Below are 21491 nucleotides of genomic sequence, written 5' to 3' on the forward strand. Positions count from 1 at the left end.
CAAAAAGCATCGTAATTTCTTAGAAATATGATTGTTATATTCATATATTACATATATAAGCGCGTAAACATATATATAACATATAAACCAAATTTAAAAAAAAAAAACAATCCTGTAAAGGATACATATCCCCACAAATATGTTTGTTAATTATATCAGACGTTTTCAAACTTTATATGTTTTCTCCGGCTTTGTAATCACGTGTTTGCAACTTATTATAAAATACTATATTGTTCTCTTTCTCTTTTATCCTCCAATATCGTACACTAAAAACATAGTCTTCGTGTCCGTTCAACGTATATATTCAAAAATTACAATACAACTGTAAACCAACTTATGTAGGTCACACTACCGATTATATCTGATAAAAAAGATCAATCGTAACTAGAATACGCAGCTCCTTTGATACGTTGCGGTACTGTCCTTCCTATACACTCCGCTATGTAAAGCTATTGACACAGTTATTCAGTAGAATTTATTATAATTGCGAAACGACTAATATGAATGCCTTGAACGCTATAGAACTCTCATCGCAATAATATCAAATCGCGTTAATTAAGCAACAACTTTAAGACGGAGGACACTGTATTCTTCGAACATCGCCTTCTGATTGATTATCGCTGTCCTCGGACGAGCTGTCCATCGAGGAGTCATCAAAATGATAATCGTCGTCATCGTCTTCGTCTCGATTTGGATCCTCGAGTCCGTAACGCGTATAAAGATTCTAAAAAAAAAAACACGATGGAATCAATTTTTCGATATCGACAAAAGTGCCTGATATGTACTACTTACACGTACTCTCTCTCTATGACGGATATGTCTCAGTAAAATCCAAAGTAATTGGCCATCGAATGAATCAGGAACGTTTTCTTGCTTCCTATTTCTTACATTGGACTTGACACACTTGTGAAAAAAAACAGAACACGTGAATCATATGTTTATCGAAATGCAATTAGTCTATAAGTTTTTCTTATTTCAGGAATGCGCGCGCGACACAAAAATTATTGTTAAATGATATGATGAAATAAAGAGAAATACAAAACAGAAGATATTATGGAAAGATGATTTTTGTCTCTACGTACATTCGCGAATGATTTCATCATTGGAGGTTCTCCACACGAAGGCACCCATATCTTAACATCGTAATCCAAGCCACTTGTTGCGAGGATGGGAATATGTGGGTGTCCCTCTAAGCAATTTACCTAGAAATTAAATTTTAAAAAAGACCGCTATTTTCTCTACACTGTGAAAAGGAAAAATTTGTTCATTGAATTTATGAAATATGGACACTTACAACTCCTTGCTTGTCTCCTGCCATCCACTGTACAACGGCTTCCGTATTTTTGTCCCAAATGAATATATTACCGCAATCGGATCCAGATACAACATATTCGCTTTTAGGACCGAAGAAATTGACTCCCTTTACTGCAATCAAGTGACACAGATGACTGCAATATCAAATATTAATAAATCGGAATTACTGGCGAGTTAAAAAAAGATATATGGAACGATTTCCACAAAGAAATCTCAGCACAAAAATTAAAGTGCTTCACTAAATCCTGTTACTGTTAGTTTTTCTCTGTTGAAACACACAAAGAAAAGAGATAAAAAAATCTAGAATGGAAAGTATAGAATATAATAATGTAATTGCATTTTACGCAATTGCATATTACGTACCAGTTGCACTATTCCTATGACCCTGATATCTATGAGCATAATCTACATGTGAAGACATTAATCTATCAAATAGGTAGATGTCTTCGTCATTATATGACGCGAGAATTTCTGTTCCGTCATGATTATATACAGCGCACGTTACATGCGCGTGCTTATTTCCTGTCTGAGACATTTAAATTACATATGTAAAATTAAACACATGTAAAAAAACGAGCTACACTGTTCTATTAAGTTAAGTAAGTACTGTTGTATTAAGTATTGGTAAACTTTTTCAACCACAGGATTGTAATACAATAGGACGTACCAAGTGATCGGGGCACAGTTTATAAAGCGGCGTCGAAACTTTTCGCCGATCATATACTCTCACATAATGGGAACGGCCGCCGACACAAAATTCATTACTATTAAAAGGATTAGAATGTATACTGAATAGTTGCACTTCTGACGAACCTTCCTTTACTACAAGTAATCTGTGGATAAAGAAAGTCTTTTCATATATATATCTATTACACGAAAAATTAACATACGTAAATATACTGTGACTTATAGATATAATGAATAGAAAATAAACTTATTTAAATTTTTTCATCATAATGACTTACTTGTTTGGTTTGCTCTCCCGAATGTCTATGGAGAAAACCCTCGCATCTTCTCCAGCAGAAAAGACTATATGTGGTGTTTCAGGATGCACAGCCAATTTGTGCGATGGTCCACGATGCGCTGCCAATTTCTTCGACGTGTCGTGTTCAAGATCCAACAAACGTACCTGACCGTCTCTAGCACAAGTGACCATAAGATATTCTACGTCTAATGGTAACCATTTCGCCTAAACAATTAAATTAGGAAAATAAGAAAAATAAATATCTAATTACATGAATAACTAATAATAATAAATCTTTATAATTATGAAACACTCTAATCGCAATGCTTTAACTATAAGTACATACTTGAAACATATTGCTCGTATGGCCACTCATAAACCAGTGACGCTTTTTTCCTACAGCCCAATCCCAAATAACAACTGCTAAATCATCAGAGGCACTGGCTAATAAATTTCCTTTTTGATTGAAATTTAAGGCATTTACGCAACCCTGTGAATAATCAAATGTTAATACATATCACTAAATAATTATAAAAAATAGCCTAGCAATGATCCCATAAAACATTGTATAGATCAATGCATAGCGTTTACAAGGTGAATAATTTACCTGATGCTCGTTAAGATTATACATAAGCTCGAGTCGCTCTACTGCATGTAAAGAACCATAGAATCTTCTCTGGAATAACGGATTGCTACCTATTTGCCGATTTATCACTTCCGGTACAATACGCCAATTAGGAGGCGGTTTCTCTATTTTTAGGCAATGAGGTATTTCTTCGTCCTCATCCTCATCTTCCTCTTCTTCATCCCATTCATCTTCATTAGCTCTCCATTCATTCGAGTCAGCTGTCCATAATTTAAAATTTTACATCTTGTCAAACAAGTAGTGCAAACTTTAAAAAAGTATAAAATACCTCTTTCGTCTTTATATCGATCAGATTCGTCATTAGGCGTTTCTGATCCTGCTCTACGAGTTTCTGAACTTCTATTTGATGTTTCATTCTGAGCTGAATCATTTTTAGTACTGGCAGATGCAACGTTTCCTAAAATTATAATTATTTTCATATATAATTTACACATAATTATTAGTATTATCATATATAATTATTTAACATTATTAATATATTTTTGTGATCTTATGTATATATCATTCAACGAGATTTTTAAACACAATTATAGATATAAAAATTATAATTAATAAATATGTATAGTTACCAAAATTTTATACATTTACCTTCATCTCCATCAGGAATGGGAATTTCTCTTGTTACTTCATTAGACAAGGTATTACTAGAACTATCTTCATTATCGCTTGTTATATTTCGTCTCTTACGATAATTTCGCTGTTTCACTTTTGATTTGTTCCTTTGAAATGTCGCTGTATCGTCATTTACGTTTCCAGCACTGGTGTTACATGCACTCTTATTTAATTTCTGTCGCTTACTAGAATCTTCGTCTGAGCTATCATCTGATTTTTCTATCGATGTGCCACTACCGATATGTGCTTGACCTTTAGAGATACTTCTTTTGACTTTATTCTGATCTGTGTGCAATGCGTTTGCTTCGTTAGTATAAGAAGAAGACGGACTATTGTCTTGCGAAGTAGTCGCTTCTGATAAATCTGAATTAAAATTGGTAGTATATAAGATTTCTTTTAACACATCGTTAGTTTTGTCGCACTTATCAGTTGTTATCTTAATCTCATCCTCTGTAGAAAGTTCCATGGGCTCGTTCGCTTGTTCATTTTGCATAGTTTCACAAACGAGATTGTTATCAAATTTGACTATATGACTAGCGTCTTTTAAAGTGACACTGCTCTCGGATGTAACACTAGAACTGTCTATATTCCTTGAGAGGCTTGAATCTTCTAAAGAATTTGATTGCACTTTCCTAGATTCTTCAGAATCCTTAGTGTCAAGAAATTTCACCTCAGAATTATTATCGACATCATGTATCTTATTTTTGGACTCCATTTTATTTTCGAGATTTCAAATGTATTCCTCTTGTTTATTCAGAATGCCAGCAATCATCCTTTCAAAAAGGCACAATCTGCAGTTGCAACATGTCCCGTGTTTATCTAAAAAGTGATAATTTAAAAAATTCATATAATAAATAATGAGAAATCTCTTTACATATTATAAAATAGGTATACTTATTACATATAAAGTATACATATATACATAAATTGAAATATTAATAAAGTATGCATACATTTGAGTAAATTATTTTAAAAAATCAAGAAAAAAGATTATCTTATCTATCCGAAATCTATCAACATCTATCAAAAACTTTCTTCTTAATTAAATGGACAACTTCATTGCATTCAAAACATTAAGGTCTGTATTCAGAACACATATCAACATTATCGAATAATTAGTATATGTATAATCTATGTTACATATAATATATAGAATTTCAGAAAAGCATGCATTTATGAATAAATTCGGGCCTATGAATCACAAAGTATTCAGTATTAAATACAAAAATAACTTATTTCAAACTCGGCAAACAAATATCAAGATCTTTTTTTATAAAGCTTTACGTCACTATGACATTTCAAAATGCCAAAACATTCTTCTCGTCATAATAACTTTACAAAGTCAAAACTAAATTTAAAGTAGCTTGTTTATCTCTCGAGAAATTTCAGAAAGATAAAATATTTTCGTTATCGTAACTTTCTAAATATAAAACTGAATTTGAAATGGATTAATAAGAAGTATCCTGATGTAAATCTACAATGTAAATCACTGCAGAGAATCGCAAGTTGTGTTGAGGTTGTAGACACGGCTAGCACATCGTCCTTAACACAACTCTGCAGGAGAGACGTTAAAAAAGAAAGGGTTGCGTGTCTCGAGTCATGGACATTAATCGCGCAACGATGGAATACCGACGAGATCCCGCATTACATAAATTCGCCATTCGCATTCCGACCCCCTTTTTTCCTGCCCCTTCTTTTTAGCGGAATTATCTGCTAAAATGGCCAGCGACATACGTAATGCAACGCGTATATCGACATGACTATGTATGTACAGAGTTTCACCAAGGGATGTTGAGTCTTCTCAACTGTTCTCAACGATACGAACAAGACATCATTCGAGTGAAGAACGGGACACGGATCGCGAACGAGCGGCAGGACCAGCTGCCCCGTCGACGAGGTACGACGGGGTACTCACCTCGAGACTTTCACTGACGGAACTCACGGAATGCGTTACGCGGTATGGCCACACTCCGTTCCCAATCACAGCGCTACTACGATCACAATATGATGCACATACGGTAAGGTAAATGCACAACTCGTAATCCCTGACACCCCGACCGAGGCTGCGATAGCTACTGACATAACGAATATAGTGGCGGGAATTTAAGTCTGTTCTTTGTGCTTGAGCTAAACTAATGTATATATATATATATAAACAAATAAATAAATATGTAATTAACATTTAATGAAAGCGAGATAATAATAGGTCTGTTCGCGTTGCTTGCACTTTTGGCACTCGGCATCTTCGCTTTTTCTCTTTTCAAGGCCAAATATATATTTATCTCATTTTAAGTACAAAAATATTTGGGGATTTCATGCAACGTGAACAGACCTAAAGTTTGATGCAGTCCAGTGCAACAACAAAGAACAGGCTTTTTTCTCGACTTTTTAAGGCTGCTTTTAGGTCCACTTGACGCTACAAACGCTTCGAAGCGTTTGAACGACCAATCAGAACAAAGAATTTTACGAATTGACTAATCAAAGAATGGCTGCGTTCAGCAGAACGTTTGTTTTGCAACTGTTGGAAGTTTCCTTCGCGCTGATTGGATCATACTTTTAGATCTAGAAGAATGGTCCTATCTCAGCAGACAATCATAAAACGGTTGTAAAACTGTTGAGTCTGCTGAACGCAGCTAATGCTTCGAAGCGTTTGTAGCGTCAAGTGGACCGCAGCCCTAATCGTGTTAAAAGAGAACGTGAAAAGCGAAAAGGTAAAAACAACCAATCAGTTGTGTCAATAGGATCCATTGTCAGCGAGGAGATCGCTGATTGGTCGACGCGAAAAATTCTTTAGCACTACGCATGCACGAAGTAAATGGACAAATCTATCGCGTTCCCGTGATTTTTCTCCGATGTTCCAAATATTTCTCCGCGCTAATTCTCCACGAGTTCCACTTAACATTAGCTGCGTTCAGCAGACTCAACAGTTTTGCAACCGTTTTATGATTGTCTGCTGAGATAGGACCATTCTTCTAGATCTAAAAGTATGATCCAATTAGCGCGAAGGAAACTTCCAACAGTTGCAAAACAAACGTTCTGCTGAACGCAACCATTGACCCCTTTTACACCAAGCACTTGATACGCGTATTAACTAGTAACTTTCTATTAAATTATTTTAATTTCAGCAATGTATTTAAAGAATGATGTACTAAATTGGTAGAATATGCATCAAAATGATTAATTAAATACACATATGTATATGTTTACACGTTTCGCCGAAATTAAGATAATTCAATAGAAAGTTACTAGTTAGTACCCGTATCAAGTGCACGATGTAAACTAGGCAATTCACACACTCATGAGTATCATATCATCCTTCTTGGAGAGAGAGAAAGTACTAATGCTCGTGTCAGGCCGGAATCAGACTACGCATTGAAGATTGAGGTTGAAGATTGAAGATTGAAATTTGACCAGTAAGGACAAAGAAATTTTAGCTCCTTTCGTTTCGATTGGTCAAATCTGAATTTTTCAATATTCAATCTCAATCTTCAATGCGTAGTCTGATTTCGGCCTCACACTACGCATTGGAGATTGAGGATTGCGAATTAAGGATTAGAATTCGATCAATCAGGTAATTTTAAGTTTAATCCGTTTCGTTCTAATTGGCTGAATTCTAATCCTCAATTCGCAATCCTCAGTCTCCAATGCGTAGTGTGACATGGGCATATGGCCGGAATCAGACTACGCATTGAAGATTGAGGTTGAAGATTGTAATTTGACCAATAAGGACAAAGAAATTTTAGCTTCTTTCGTTTCGATTGGTCAAATTTAAATTTTTCGATCTTCAATCTCAATCTTCAATGCGTAGTCTGATTCCGGCCTTAGGGTGTTGTTCCACGGAAAACGGAATCGAAAAGGTGAAATGATAGGGGCAACCAATCAGCATCGTTCCGTTCCGATTCTAAGCTTGGCTTCCCATGGGGCATATTTTTCGGAAACAGAAATTTTTTGTAAAACCACTGCGACTTCTATTGTAAACCCCGTATTAGAAACAAGGAACAACAGGATAAGCATGAGGAAATAGGAAAAGTGGTGGAATCATAGATTAAGCGGCTGGACATTAATGCTAAAGGTGTAGTCACAATAGAAGGAATAAGGAATTAGGAATAAGGAATAACGATTTCAACTTATCAGAAATCGGATACATCAGAACACACGGTTTCTAATAGGTTGAAATCGTTATTCTTTATTCCTAATTCCTTATTCCTTCTATTGTGGCTGCACCCTAACTCTCCAAACAATTTATTTCCTTGCCTCGTGAAACCCTCTTCCAAACTCTGACTACGTTTACACGCACTGATAAAACCGTTTTAGTAGTTTCATTCATTAAAAAGAAATACACAGGTTAAAGTGTACCAGGAAGCAGCAGTACTCGACGATTAAAAAATTAATGAATTTTCCGAATACTCAAGTGTATGTATCTGTTCCATAACCGCATGCTCTTGAAAATAATTTTTATATGTTCGCAGTATGAGTTATAGCAATATCATCATATGTGCAAAACCACAAAAACATTATTATTCGACTTTAATTTTTTTAATATACATATACACAGAACAAAATATAAATATATATATTTATATGTGATAAAATAAAACATTCCGCTTAAAATGTATGCTGAAAAAAATAAGAGTAAATGTTTAATATAATGATCTCCTTTTCCTATAATTTTGTAAATTAAAAAGATAATTTTGAAACAATCTGTTAATTATATTTATATATTTTGATAATATCTTTTAATCATTTAAGTGATTTTTACATTTGGATTGACCGTTTAAATTTTAATATAAAATTTGATACGGCCGGATTTGAATCTGAAAACAAGCCGGATGATTATAAACTTTAAAATATCATCTGGTTTGTTTTCAGATTCAAGTTAAAACGATTTACAAATACTATGATACATTTATGATCGCTGACGTAATATCCAGTCGTATCAAATTTTAAGTCATGAATGTAAAAATAACTAAGAACGAAATGTGGACCCCTAAAATCAAATCCCAGGCATTCTTGCTACGTACTGTACAAGACCAGAAATTGTATATGAAACATAAAATAAATTGCAGAAAGATTTGTCATAATATTTTATCTCTTCGTTAAATCTCAATGATATGCAATTTCGACGTTCTAAACTATTACTAACTAAAAATAGCTAATTACTAAAAAAAATTTTTATGTACGATTCTTTAGTCGTCGTGCGCTTACTTAGCAAAAAAATCCCTGTACACAAGTGCCCGTAAAGTTATCAAAAAATTAAACGTATTTGCAACCTATTATAAAACATGTATTTCTCACTCTCTTCTCTCGGTTATTATAAATCATATACATACACTATCAAAATGTAATCTTCGTGTTTGTTCAAGGTTCAATAATTGTAATGTAGCAAACTTATGTGTATATAGTTCACGCTACACACCAATTATTTCTTGTTTATATAAAACATTAATCGTAAGTAAAAAAACGCATCTTCTTTAATACATTGTGCGGTATTATCCATTCCATAATCCACCTGCTGCGTAAAGTCATCCAGTAAAATTTATTGTAATCATGAAATGATCAATATGTAAAAAAATGCAAAAGTTATAAGCGACTCACAATATTTGACATTAAAAGAGAACAACGGCAAATATGAATATACCATGTGTTAAGTAATACATGAATAAAATATCTATTATTAATGATTTATATTTTTTTTTCCTAATTGACTATTTAATTCACTGTTTTATTTGTGGATCAATCATTGAACTGCACTCATTTTGCCGTTTTTACCTCTTAGTTATGAAAAAATATTTGGTACACTGTATATCTACCATTGATAACTACCATCAATGATATCAAATCGCATTAAGCAATAATTTTAAGATAGAGAATACCATATTGTTCAAAAGTTGTTGCCTTCTGACTGACTACCAATGTGAATGAAATTCATCAGAGTCGTAGGAAGAACTGTCATCATAGTGGAAGCCAAAATTAATGTTACTGTCGCTGATGGAGAGACGCTCATCGTCGTCGTCGTCGTCGTCTTCGCCTTCATCTGAATCTATTTCGCAAAGTGTATGAAGATTCTAGAAGAGACACAGAATAGTCAATTTTACATTCATATCTATGATATATTACTTTCACGAATTCTCTATTACAGATATATCTTTAAGCAAGTAATAGTAAGTAATCAGAGGAAAGAATCGTTATCTTCCTTTCTACTGCTCACATTGAACTTGAAGAATTTGTAGAAAACAGGAATGCATAAAACATATTTATGGTTTATCAATACAATTAATTTATTGTGTTTAATTTTTTGTATTGCTTATTTCAGGAACTTAATACAAAAAATATTATTTATTTATTAAATTATATAATAAAACAGCAAAAGAAACGTAAAAAAAAGATTATATACAAATTATTTTTATCCATACGTACATTCATGAATGTTGATTTTGTCGGAGGTTCTCTGCTCGAAGGTGACCATATCCTAACACTGGATCTGCTTGTTGTCGCAAGAATGGGAATATGCGGATGACCCACTAAGCATTCAACCTAATGAAATTTAAAAAAAGCTATTTTCTACAACCCAAATTACGAAACAGAAAAATTTATTTATGAAATGTACGAAATGGAAAAACTCAACTTTTCTGTTAAATAATATATTGCTGTCGTATAGTGTCAACCACTGTATAACAGCTTCAGTATCTTTGTCATAAAAGAATACTTCACCATCAAAGGATCCACACATAACAAATTCACTTTTAGGTCCGAAGTAATTGAGACTGTTTACTGCAATTAAACGACAACTTAATATAAATTATTAATAAATCAGAATTATTTAAGCATCACATCCAACCATATAGCGAATCAAAGATATAAATAGAAAGATTTTTAAACAGAAATCTCTCTCTAAATGAAATTTAATTAAAAAGTGTACTCTCTCTCTGAAAAAAGTTATTATTTGTCTTTTTCTGTTAAAATAAAGAGGTCCGAGAATAAAAAAGATATAAAGTCGAGAATATAAGATACAGTAACTGTATTTTATGTGTAACATACCTAATCTCAGGTCTAGAGCCGCAAATCTGGGGCTTTGGTACATATGAGAGTAATTTTTTTCACATGACCACATTAATTTATCATATAACAATACATAAACGTTATTTAACAATGCGAGAATTTCTGTTCCGTTGTGATTATATATAGCGGATTTTATAAACGCGTGCCCATCCTCTTTCTAAAAAAATTGAAATTACATATGTAAAATTAAACGCATGTAAAAAACAAATAGAGTTTTACTGTTTTAAGGGTTGATAAATTTTTTCAGCAATAGGATTAAAACAAAACGACGTACTACATAATCGGACGACAATTTATAAAGCGGCTTCGTAGCTTTTCGCCGATCGTACACCCTCACGCAGTATGAAAGGCCGCTGACGCAAAATTCATTGCTATTAGAAGGATTTAAATGTATACTATGTAGCCTCACCCCTGAACGTTCTGTTACTACAAGTAACCTATGGATAAAAATAAATGTATGTATTATGGAGATATATATATATATATATACACACACATATATACATATATATACATATTATAGAAGAAAAAAAAACTTATTGTAAAACTTAAAACTCGAGTTGTGCGCTTATTTAGAATTTATCAACTTATATCTGTTTCTATCACCGTAGATTAACTTTAATCTCGATTCAACTTATTTCTTATCTTTTTTTAATAAATTCCTAAAAATTAGAAAAAGATGAAGAACAAGTTGAACTAAGATTAAAATTAATCTACATTAACAAAAACAGCATTAGGTCTTAACAATGTAAGATTAATTTCGATCTCGATTTAACTTACTGTCTCTTTTTTTTAATTCTTAGAATTAGGAAAAGATAAAGAGTAAATTAAATAAAGAGAATTGAGATAAAAGTTAATCTTACATTGGATGAACCGAGCTTCAGCCGTTATTCAAGATCCGATAATCTGGGATACCAATCATAACGAGATTGGCTCGCATATAAATATGGAGCAATTTCGCGATACACATACTACGATAACTCTTGATACAAAAAATTAAAATTATTGTATGTAGACATGCTGCAAGTTATAAAAATATTACAAATATAAAAAAAAGTAATATAAAAAAATTAAACATTGTTTAACTTTTTAATAACAATGACTTACTCGTTTGGTTCGCTCTCCCGGATATCTCTGAACAATACCCTCGAATCAATTCCAACAGAAAAAACCTCATACGGTATTTCAGGATGCACAGCCAATTTTTCCGAAAATCCATCATGCTTCATCAATTGTTCGGATGTGTCGCACTCAAGATTCCATAAGCGTATCATACCATCTCCACCAGAAGTGACCATAAAATTTTCCACATCTAATGGCAACCACTCGACCTAAACGCATACAATTAAATTTAAAAATTTATTAAAGAAAAAGAAAAATAAAGTTAAATATTCATCAGAATATTCATCAGAATAATTGTCAGGCTAACTGTTATAAAACATTCTAATCGCAAACGCTTTAATAATCTTAAGTACACACATGTGACACATTGTAGATATGACTACTTGTAAAGCAATGACGCTTTTCCTTTGCAGCCCAATCCCAAATAGAAACTAAATCAGCAGAGGCACTCGCTAATAAATTTCCTTTTCTATTGAAATTTAAACTCCTTATGAAATTCTGTAATTAATAATCAAATGTTAATACATAAACAATGATGTAAGAATAATCTACATTGCAATAATCCCAATATATTAAATGTTCAAAATATTGTGTAGCTCAATGTGAAAGTTGTTTACAAGGTAAATAATTTACCTCACACGCATTAAAATCATGCATAAATTCGAGACGCTCTACTGCATGTAAAGAACCATAGAACCGTCTTTGGAATAACGAATTGCTACCTATTTGGCGATTTATTACTTCTGGCACAATGAACCAATTAGGAGGCGATTTTGTTACTTTTAAGCAATGAGGTATTGCTTCATCCTCATCCTCATCTTCTTCTTCTTCATTCAATTCATCATTGTTAGCAGTAGAGCATTCGTCCGAGTCAGCTGTCCAAAATGTAGAATTTTAAATTTTACCAAACAAGTAGTGAAAAATTTAAAAAAATATAAAAAACCTCTCTCATTTTTGTATCGATCAGATTCAACATTAAACGTTTCTGATCCTAATATGTTAATCTCTGAACTTCTATTTGATGGTTCTTTCTGAGCTGAATCATTTTCAGTATTGGCAGATGCAATATTTCCTAAAATTATAATTATTTTTATGTGCACATAATTTACATATAAGTATATATTAATATCATATACAATTTGACAAATAATTATTAATACATTTATTTATTATTTCTAGTATTATTCAACAAGACTTAAGCTCGAATACATATAAAAAAAATTATAAATAATAGTTATATATCTTTGTAATCTAAATTTTATTCCTAAGAAAATTACCTTCAAATACATTAAGAATGGGAGCTTCTCTTGTTATCTCATTAAACAAAGAGTTCCAAGAAATGTCCTCAGTTGTATTTTGTTCCTTGCAATAATTTTGCTGTTCTACTTTTAATTCATTTCTTTGAAACGTAAGTATATCATCACTTACGTTTCTAGCAGTTGTATTGCTCCCACTTTCATTTAATTTTTGTCGTTTACTTGAACTTTCATCTGTGCTACGATTAGATTTTTCTGTTGATGTCTCACTAGTAGCATATACTTCACTTCTGGAGATACTTCTTTTAACTTCATTCTGATTTGGATTCTCTAAAAAATCTGCTTGTACTTTCCTAGATTCCTTAGAATCTTGGGTGTCAGAAAGTTTCACCTCAGAATCATTATTGGTGTCATGTGTTTTACTTTCTGAATCCATTTTATTTTCAAGGCTTTAAATGTATTCCTTTGATTATTCAAACTGCCAACAATCATACCTTTAGATAGGCACAATCTGCAATTGCATCAAAAACATATCTATGAGTTAGTTGAAAAATAACAGATTAATTCCTACAACAAACAATAGACTTTGATTATTCATATTACCAATAAACTTGAATTAAAATATAAATAAGGTATGCATATATTTGAACAAATTTAAAAAGTAAGAAGCAGGATTGGGTAAGTTAAATTAAATTATCAAAAGGCTCAATCAGACTAAATCAGTAATTAAAAAAAGAGCTACGAGCCATATGTAATACAAAGAACATTTAATACCAATAACAAATATAATATAAAGAAAGTTTAGTATTACAAACGTTTCAATCTCGATCGGGTCATTTTCAATGTACATAGTTAGTCAAAGAATTCAGTAAAATTACAAAAATATATATTGATCACATTCCCTATCGCTCGATGTGTGCAGTCCATATGTAAAAGAATCGTTTTATGATCGACTTATGTGAAACTGAACGCGTCTTATGATTTCAAGATCTACAATTTTACAAATAATTCAAATACAAACAATTGCGTTACAGTTCAGATTAAATTTCAAGTATGTATAATTATATCGTAATTTAGTGCCAATTAAGTTACGTACATATATATATATATACCTTGATTTATCGTAGTGGTATGAGTCCGACAATAAGAGAAATACACAAAATAAGTTGAGTCACATCGGTAAAAATAAGCCATAATAAGTATATTGAAAAGAATACATGTATCGTCGACGATGTCAAGCGACATTATGAGAAGGAAACAAGGATACAAAGGAAAGACGGTGATTTGGAAGGGGGCAAAAGACAAAACTAAGAAGGGGAAAGAGATTGAATAATATTGAGATATGATTCTGGCAGAGAATCTATATCATTCTGTTTATTTATCCCGTGTTTCTGTCTTTTAATATGAATCATCTCCGATATCATTAGTTACTAAAGCTGATAAGGGGAATGTCACGGTTGGTCTAAACAAAGACGATTACATAGAAAAAATGGAGATTTTATCAGATAATAATACATACAAAGTTATCAATAAAGATCCGACAAAAAAACTTATGAATGACTTGCGCTCCTTGCTGGTTAGATGAAAAAGAAAAAAATTTATTGACGATTCCACATATCGAAGATTACTCATGACTGGTATCATTCCCAGAGCATATGGGTTAACTAAGATCCATAAAAAAGGTAATCCTTTAAGAATTATTGTATCATCAACAAACAGTCCCTTTTATCATTTTTCACTATTTCTTCATAATATCATTAATGATTCCATTTTGGAAGCCCCCAGTTATATCATGAATAGTTTTCAGCTTATTGAAAAATTAAAGGATGTTTACATTGAGCCAGATCACTTATTAATTTCATTGAATGTTGTGTCCTTGTTTATGAATGTTCCTATAGAATTAGTATCAAACAGTATTACGAAAAGATGGGAATGTATATCCATGAAAACTAAAATACCTTTGAATGAGTTTTTAATTGCTATCCGTTTGGTCTTAAATTCTACTTTTTTTAATGTTTAACAAACAAATAAATTTTACAAACAAATTTTTGGCACTCCTATGAGGTCTCCTTTATCTCCAATTGCTGCTGATATAGTGATGCAGGATTTGGAAAGAATAGCAATTAAAAATTACCATGTAAGCTCTTATTTTATTTTCGATATGTGGATGATATTATTTTAGCTGCTCCATCTGAGAGAATCACAGACATTTTAGAAATTTTCAACTCATTACATGGAAGATTGCAATTTACTATGGAGGTTGGTGAGGATTAAGTTTCTTAGACACGATGTTGATTGTTGAGCAGCATATGCTAGTTTTTGACGCGTATCGTAAGGCGACTTTTTCTGGCAGATTTCTTAATTTTAATTCACACCATCCATTATGTCACAAGAGAGGTGTAATATATGGATTTGTTGACAAAATTATACGTTTATGTCATCCTCGTTTCCAACAAAATAATTTGATCAATGCAATAAATATTTTTCTAAGTAATGGTTATCCACTGGATTTTGTTTTTTCTTCTGTACAAAAAAGAGTTAAGTTCCACTCTTTTAATAGCAGAATTGCTGACAAAAAAATTAGAAATTTTTCACAATACCTTACGTGAATTCGGTATCGGAAATTACTAATAGGTGCCATTGTAAATTGGCATTCTCTATACCAAACACATTAAAGAATTTTATTAAAAAGGGCAAAGACCAGTTAGATCATTTTTGCAATCAAAACGTTGTATATAAGATCTCCTGTGATGATTGCGATGTTAGTTACATAGGTCGAACTAAAAGACAAAATATCAATAGAGGTCAAAATCTCCAACGGTGATTACTAATCATCGTATTGACCAGAATCATAATTTTGACTGGGATAACGTTGAAATTTTCGACATTGAAGCTTCTTATAATAAGAGATTGATATCGGAGATGGTTCATATTAAAAGACAAAAACACGGGATAAATAAACAGAATGATACAGATTCTCTGCCAGAATCATATCTCAATATTATTCAATCTCTTTCCCCTTCTTAGTTTTGTCCTTTGCCCCCTTCCAAATCACCATCTTTCCTTTGTATCCTTATTTCCTTCTCATAATGTCGCTTGACATCGTCGACGATACATGTATTCTTTTCAATATACTTATTATGGCTTATTTTTACCGATGTGACTCAACTTATTTTGTGTATTTCTCTTATTGTCAGACTCATACCACTACGATAAATCAAGGTATATATATATATATGTACGTAACTTAATTGGCACTAAATTACGATATAATTATACATACTTGAAATTTAATCTGTACTGTAACGCAATTGTTTGTATTTGAATTATTTGTAAAATTGTAGATCTTGAAATCATAAGACGCGTTCAGTTTCACATAAGTCGATCATAAAACGATGCTTTTACATATGGACTGCACACATCGAGCGATAGGGAATGCGATCAATATATATTTTTGTAATTTTACTGAATTCTTTGACTAACTATGTACATTGAAAATGACCCGATCGAGGTTGAAACGTTTGTAATACTAAACTTTCTTTATATTATATTTGTTATTGGTATTAAATGTTCTTTGTATTACATATGGCTCGTAGCTCTTTTTTTAATTACTGATTGGGTAAATTCACTTTTTTTTAAACTAAGTTAAGTTAAACTTAATAGCCTTGAAAATTTAACTTAATTAAAATATACAAGTTAATCCATAATGAAATTAATTGAATTAAAAGTTCAGTTAATAAAAAAATAATTGAAAAATTAAAAGTTAAATTTGGTCCGAAGGAATAAAAAAAAAAGAAAAAGTTTGACATTTTACATAATTTTTCGTATTTTTCTTTTCTTGCATCATATTTATTAAAAAATTTGGTTATTTTTGTTCACAAGTAACAGATTATACAATATAAAAAATTACTAAATTATATATTCATTATCCTCTTGCATTGTGTCTGAGGATTGACTTCAAAAAAATCAAATTAAAAGTTAATAGTTACTGATAAAATGTAATTAAATTAAGTTAAAAAGTTAAAAGTCTAAAATGTAACTAAGTTACAATTAATTAACTTTTTAACTTAACTTTTATCTTTTTAACTTAGCACTATCCAACCCTGGTAAGTGATTGTCTATCTGAAACAGATAGACAATCACTATACATCTATACAAATCCTCTCTTTCTAACTAAATGGACAACTTAATATATTGGAGAAGAATCAAAGAATATGCAAAACTATGATGTATTTTGAGCTGAATTCTATTATGTATTCACTTGAGTACTATATATAAAAATCTATAGTTCACATTATAACTTAAAATATAAATTTTGTTTACTTGCAGTGAATAACAAACGCAACCTTAATATGGTAATAACATTGCTATTTATATCTTGCAGGTTATCTTGATTTAACATTAAATTAGTTTCAAATTTATTCATACTTTGATAATTGTTCTTTCCACACGAAGCACGGTTCCACATAGGTTTCCAAGTTTACACGTAAAGCGAGACTTAATTTAAAAAATAATTGACTGCTTTTTACGAGAGGGTGGGGGAGCGGGAATCCTTCGCACATACATATGTACTTAACGATTGCGGAGGGTTTTACTCCCTATCCTCCTCCGTGAAGAGAGAGATTCTGGACAATTCTCGAAGATATATACCTGGTTTATGCTTCGGTCTTGACTCTAAAATTCTAAAATTCAGCCAATGGAATACAGATTTCAGTTAGGACCAATTAAAACTGGCAGCCCTATTAGTTGAATTTTAGGATTTTAGAGTTGAGACCAAAGCATAAATCAAGCAATACGCTGGTGCAACATTATCGTAACAAATTTAACATGACAATTTTACCCAGCAAACGTTGAATGTTCCCAATGAAGTAAACAAAAGCCTAACTCCACAATATATTCTTTAAGCACATTGTAGATTAAAATAGGTTGAAGGGAGAGAAAACCACGAGGTAAAAACAGGAAACAAAAAACACATTGTAAAAAAGGATATTAATGTTGATCCGAGTGGAAAACATTCGAACGTCTCGACGAGCTCAAAGGAGACAGACGAGCCGCCCCATCGATGAAGTACTCACCTTTTTGTTAAACCCCTGTATGGTTTTTCCCACTATAAAAGAGTCGAAATGAAACGAACGAAACGGATCCGAAAATCCAGTAACAGCCTCTTGGTGGCTAATTAGACTGCAACAATCTCGAGAATTTCTGAATCTTGACGTAAGTCGTGTGACTGCACCGACTTCGCGTAACGAAATCCGAGACCAAAATCCAACCTTAGTTGGAGCAAATCAGCAACCTAAGGAAAGGAGCTTCCCTCAGGCACCAGACCTTTTTCTTTTAATTGCTTTTAACTTGATACTCGCAGCCCTTTCGGCCGCGATCTGGCCATAAACGAGTTGGATTGTAGAATGTAAATAGTCTTAAATTGTCGCTAGTATCGCTATGCTAGCGAAAGTCGCATGCGCGAAGTCCACCAGCCAAAGGGCTCGAGTCAGCCATATAGACTGATATTACAGACTGAAATTTTTCAAGTGTATTAATTGATCGCAGAACAGAGATCCGAGAATCTTTTTGTCCTACAGCCAATCACAGGCTTGAAAAGTTTGTCATATGACAAAAAATGAATATGTAATACACAAACAAATATATTGTCTAGGTGTTAACCAATGAAATTATAAATATTCTAGTAAATTCGCTCATTTTTATAATTTTCATCCGGTTTCAAGAACAGTCAAGCCCTAAGGCCGGAATCAGACTACGCATTGAAGATTGAGGTTGAAGATTGAAGATTGAAATTTGACCAATAAGGACAAAGAAATTTTAGCTCCTTTCGTTTCGATTGGTCAAATTTGAATTTTTCAATCTTCAACCTCAATCTTCAATGCATAGTCTGATTCCGGCCTAAAACAGTTGCAACACTTTTTTTAAAATGGGAATGTTTGGAATGCAGCCTACTTACCGAGCGATTGGTTCTTATTTATCAATCCATGAATAAGAACCAATCGCTCGTTGAGCAAGCTGTATTCCGAAACCCATCGAAAAAAAAATGTTACAACCTTTTAGGCCCCGACTATACTTTGAAATGAGGTGTTATTAAGGTGAACAAACCTTGATTCTTCCTGAAATTTCAAAACAAGGTTTACTTTTCAATAGGGATTTCGATATAAATTTTGGACACGTACTCGTTCACAATAAACATTGAATCCAAAAGAGTACTACTTATTTTCAGATTTATTGTAAAGGACAGTAATTTATACAGGATGTGAATTACGCGATACTGCTGGCATTAGATGCAATCCTTGGCCACAAATCTGCGCATTCCTTCGCAACAGGTCCCGTAATAGCTGATCCTTTCATTTCACCCTTATTGTTAACAATCACGCCAGCATTGTCCTCGAAATATATAAACGTCCCATCCTTCCTTCGAAATGGTTTCCGTTGCCGTATAACCACCGCGGGCATTACTGCAACAATATATGTTTATTCTAAATTCCTTGAAAAAGACATTTCTAGAGAAAAAAGAATAGAAGATAACAAGAGAGTAAAGTCTGCGGCACATACTTATTTTTCTACTGAAATGGTTGCGTTTTAGTAAATTATTAGAACAGCATCACACAAGGTTGTGTTTAGATTCTTACCTGAGTGCCACCCAAGTGTCATTTTACCCTTGTTGCTCACCAAATATTAAACAAGGATAACATGATATCTGGGAATCTGACCGCGCTTCAGAATTTAGAAATTTTAATAATTTTCCAAAATGCAAGCAGGAAAATATGCATCATATATAGTAAACTTAATTAATTTACCCTTTTTCCTAAGTTCAGGCTTTCCCTTCTTCACAGTGGCAACGATCATATCGCCAGATCCCGCTGCTGGCAGGCGGTTCAACCGGCCCTTAATTCCTTGCACTGCGATGACATACAGGTTCTTGGCACCTAAAAACAATAGTATTGTTAAAGAGGAATGTATTATCAACAGCATAAAAATTAATAAATGAATATATCTGCTAGAGTTAAAAATTATGACTTATATCCATTTCCACCAATATACATTAATTCTAATCTTGGTTCAACTTAATCACCACTTAATCATCATCTCTTTTTAATTCTTAGAACTAGAAAAAGATGAATAAGTTAAAACAAGATTAAAATTAATCTATATTGATGAAAACAGAAATTAAGAGTTATAGTACATTATGTATACGAAGCATATATTTTATATCACGTACTACAAAAAATTCCAACAATTTATATATATGACTCAATATCTACTAATTAATTTTTTCTGTTAATTTATATGAAATTATTATGTACTCTGTAAATATTTGCTTCCACAAAGTAAAGTGTTAAAAAGTACGTTCAAGAGAAAATGAATCATTATAGAAATAATACTAAATAAAATATACAACTTTACAATATTACAGTACTTTTCACTGATGCTTATAAAAAATGGTACTGGCTGCAGTCAACAAAAAGAACTGATCAGTGTTTAATAATTCTTTAATACGATATTGGTTCTTGTCTTCAGTTACTCGCTGATTCTAATTAGAAGTACACAGAAACCAGTCATATTAAAACATCACTGAGCGCTCACTGATCACTTTTCTCTGCTGAACACCCATGAATCACAAGTTACATTTTTTATTGGTATCTTTGTTCTTTTGCTACATCCTTATTCTTTTGACAGTTTGGTGTGCACACAAAGCTACAGTAATCAAAATTAATAAACAAACTGGGAAACACAAAATTGTCATAAATATACTTGATAATCGCAAACGATGGTGTTCAACCATGTGTTTCTCTTGCTCACGAGGTGTGTGGTTGAGGCTCTTTGAGGTTAGATATCATGTAAAAGGTATTTCTCAAACTCACCAGTGTTATCGGCGCAATTGATAACCGCACCGACTGGTAGACCCAAGGATATCCTGAACTTGGCTCCAGCCGATCCACCACGTCCTTAAAAACAACAAATAATGCATTGAGACAGCGGCATTAGAAGGACCATTCTTTTATTTTCATGAATACATCGTTAACGAAATAACGTTTCGTCCTGTCGCATGCACGGGACGTGCTTTCGTCTTCCCGTGTTTTCGCTCGGAACCGATGAATCGTCCCGACATCGATTTTCTCGGATTTTAATTGTTCGAAAACAAACTCACCTCTTTTAGACATCTTGGTTATTGGAAAGGAAAACTCGAGCGTCTCCGCAACGTTCGCAGCAGAACGAGAAATAAGAAATATCTCTAGCTGCAGAATTGCCCCCGGTGGAATAAAGTCCCTAATAGCATTTCCACTAGGAAAATTAGTGGGTGTATTCCGAATCGTTAGCTTAGCTTATTTTTTACCCTAGATGTTGGCAGTTTCGTAACCAGAGAGAAACCTAATGCGGGGTTTACAATAGAAGTCGTAGCGGTCGTAGGGTCTTAAGTCGTAGAAAATTGACCAATCACAGTTGAGTATTCTTCTCATATTCGACTGTGATTGGTCAATTTTCTACGACTTAAGACCTTACGACTGCTACG

The 21491-nt window shown here is 32.7% G+C and overlaps 3 protein-coding genes across 5 annotated transcripts; all 3 read right to left on the minus strand.

The window, feature by feature from the left end:
- Positions 1 to 116: 116 nt before the first annotated feature.
- Positions 117 to 5588, minus strand: LOC108729113 (DDB1- and CUL4-associated factor 8). 2 transcript variants are annotated; one of them, XM_018458078.1, is made up of 12 exons: positions 5452 to 5588; positions 3513 to 4355; positions 3193 to 3321; positions 2886 to 3124; positions 2625 to 2768; positions 2280 to 2503; positions 1982 to 2147; positions 1678 to 1840; positions 1295 to 1425; positions 1083 to 1202; positions 799 to 903; positions 117 to 724 (listed from the first exon to the last, which is right to left on the minus strand). In XM_018458078.1, exons 2-12 carry the CDS (start codon positions 4249 to 4251, stop codon positions 569 to 571), a joined length of 2316 nt encoding a protein of 771 aa, XP_018313580.1. In that variant the 5' UTR covers positions 4252 to 4355; positions 5452 to 5588; the 3' UTR covers positions 117 to 568. The 2 variants fall into 2 exon arrangements, with proteins under 2 accessions (XP_018313580.1, XP_018313572.1); XM_018458070.1 differs by having other exon boundaries at positions 793 to 903.
- Positions 5589 to 8731: 3143 nt separating this feature from the next.
- Positions 8732 to 18339, minus strand: LOC108729125 (DDB1- and CUL4-associated factor 8). Of its 2 annotated transcripts, XM_018458100.1 has the most exons (12): positions 18049 to 18339; positions 12995 to 13484; positions 12661 to 12789; positions 12351 to 12592; positions 12075 to 12215; positions 11703 to 11926; positions 10870 to 11032; positions 10575 to 10752; positions 10162 to 10307; positions 9954 to 10070; positions 9410 to 9601; positions 8732 to 9048 (listed from the first exon to the last, which is right to left on the minus strand). In XM_018458100.1, exons 2-11 carry the CDS (start codon positions 13407 to 13409, stop codon positions 9443 to 9445), a joined length of 1914 nt encoding a protein of 637 aa, XP_018313602.1. In that variant the 5' UTR covers positions 13410 to 13484; positions 18049 to 18339; the 3' UTR covers positions 8732 to 9048; positions 9410 to 9442. The 2 variants fall into 2 exon arrangements, with proteins under 2 accessions (XP_018313602.1, XP_018313594.1); XM_018458092.1 differs by having other exon boundaries at positions 8732 to 9601.
- Positions 18340 to 19183: 844 nt separating this feature from the next.
- RpL23 (ribosomal protein L23) lies at positions 19184 to 21189 on the minus strand. The gene is made up of 4 exons (XM_018458131.1): positions 21129 to 21189; positions 20842 to 20925; positions 19777 to 19905; positions 19184 to 19434 (listed from the first exon to the last, which is right to left on the minus strand). Exons 1-4 carry the CDS (start codon positions 21139 to 21141, stop codon positions 19238 to 19240), a joined length of 423 nt encoding a protein of 140 aa, XP_018313633.1. The 5' UTR covers positions 21142 to 21189; the 3' UTR covers positions 19184 to 19237.
- Positions 21190 to 21491: the final 302 nt, after the last annotated feature.

The sequence above is a fragment of the Mycetomoellerius zeteki genome, unplaced genomic scaffold (genome assembly GCF_001594055.1).
Source record: "Mycetomoellerius zeteki isolate Tzet28-1 unplaced genomic scaffold, Tzet1.0 scaffold114, whole genome shotgun sequence".
In the NCBI taxonomy this organism is placed as follows: Eukaryota; Metazoa; Arthropoda; class Insecta; order Hymenoptera; family Formicidae; genus Mycetomoellerius; species Mycetomoellerius zeteki.

Bases quoted from the DNA above. Each gene is read 5' to 3' on its own strand.
- LOC108729113 (XM_018458070.1), bottom strand. From the start codon at position 4,251: ATGGAGTCCAAAAATAAGATACATGATGTCGATAATAATTCTGAGGTG. The intron at 1,841-1,981 runs GTACGTCCTATT...TAAATGTCTCAG, and splicing joins AACTGTGCCCCGATCACTTG to ACAGGAAATAAGCACGCGCA. The intron at 1,426-1,677 runs GTACGTAATATG...ACTTGATTGCAG, and splicing joins TCATAGGAATAGTGCAACTG to TAAAGGGAGTCAATTTCTTC.
- LOC108729125 (XM_018458100.1), bottom strand. From the start codon at position 13,409: ATGGATTCAGAAAGTAAAACACATGACACCAATAATGATTCTGAGGTG. The intron at 11,927-12,074 runs GTGTGTACTTAA...GTATGCGTTTAG, and splicing joins ATATCTACAATGTGTCACAT to GTCGAGTGGTTGCCATTAGA. The intron at 10,071-10,161 runs GTTGAGTTTTTC...AAATTTCATTAG, and splicing joins ATATATTATTTAACAGAAAA to GTTGAATGCTTAGTGGGTCA.
- RpL23 (XM_018458131.1), bottom strand. The intron at 19,906-20,841 runs GTGAGTTTGAGA...TATTGTTTTTAG, and splicing joins CAATTGCGCCGATAACACTG to GTGCCAAGAACCTGTATGTC. The intron at 19,435-19,776 runs GTAAATTAATTA...ATATTGTTGCAG, and splicing joins GCCTGAACTTAGGAAAAAGG to TAATGCCCGCGGTGGTTATA.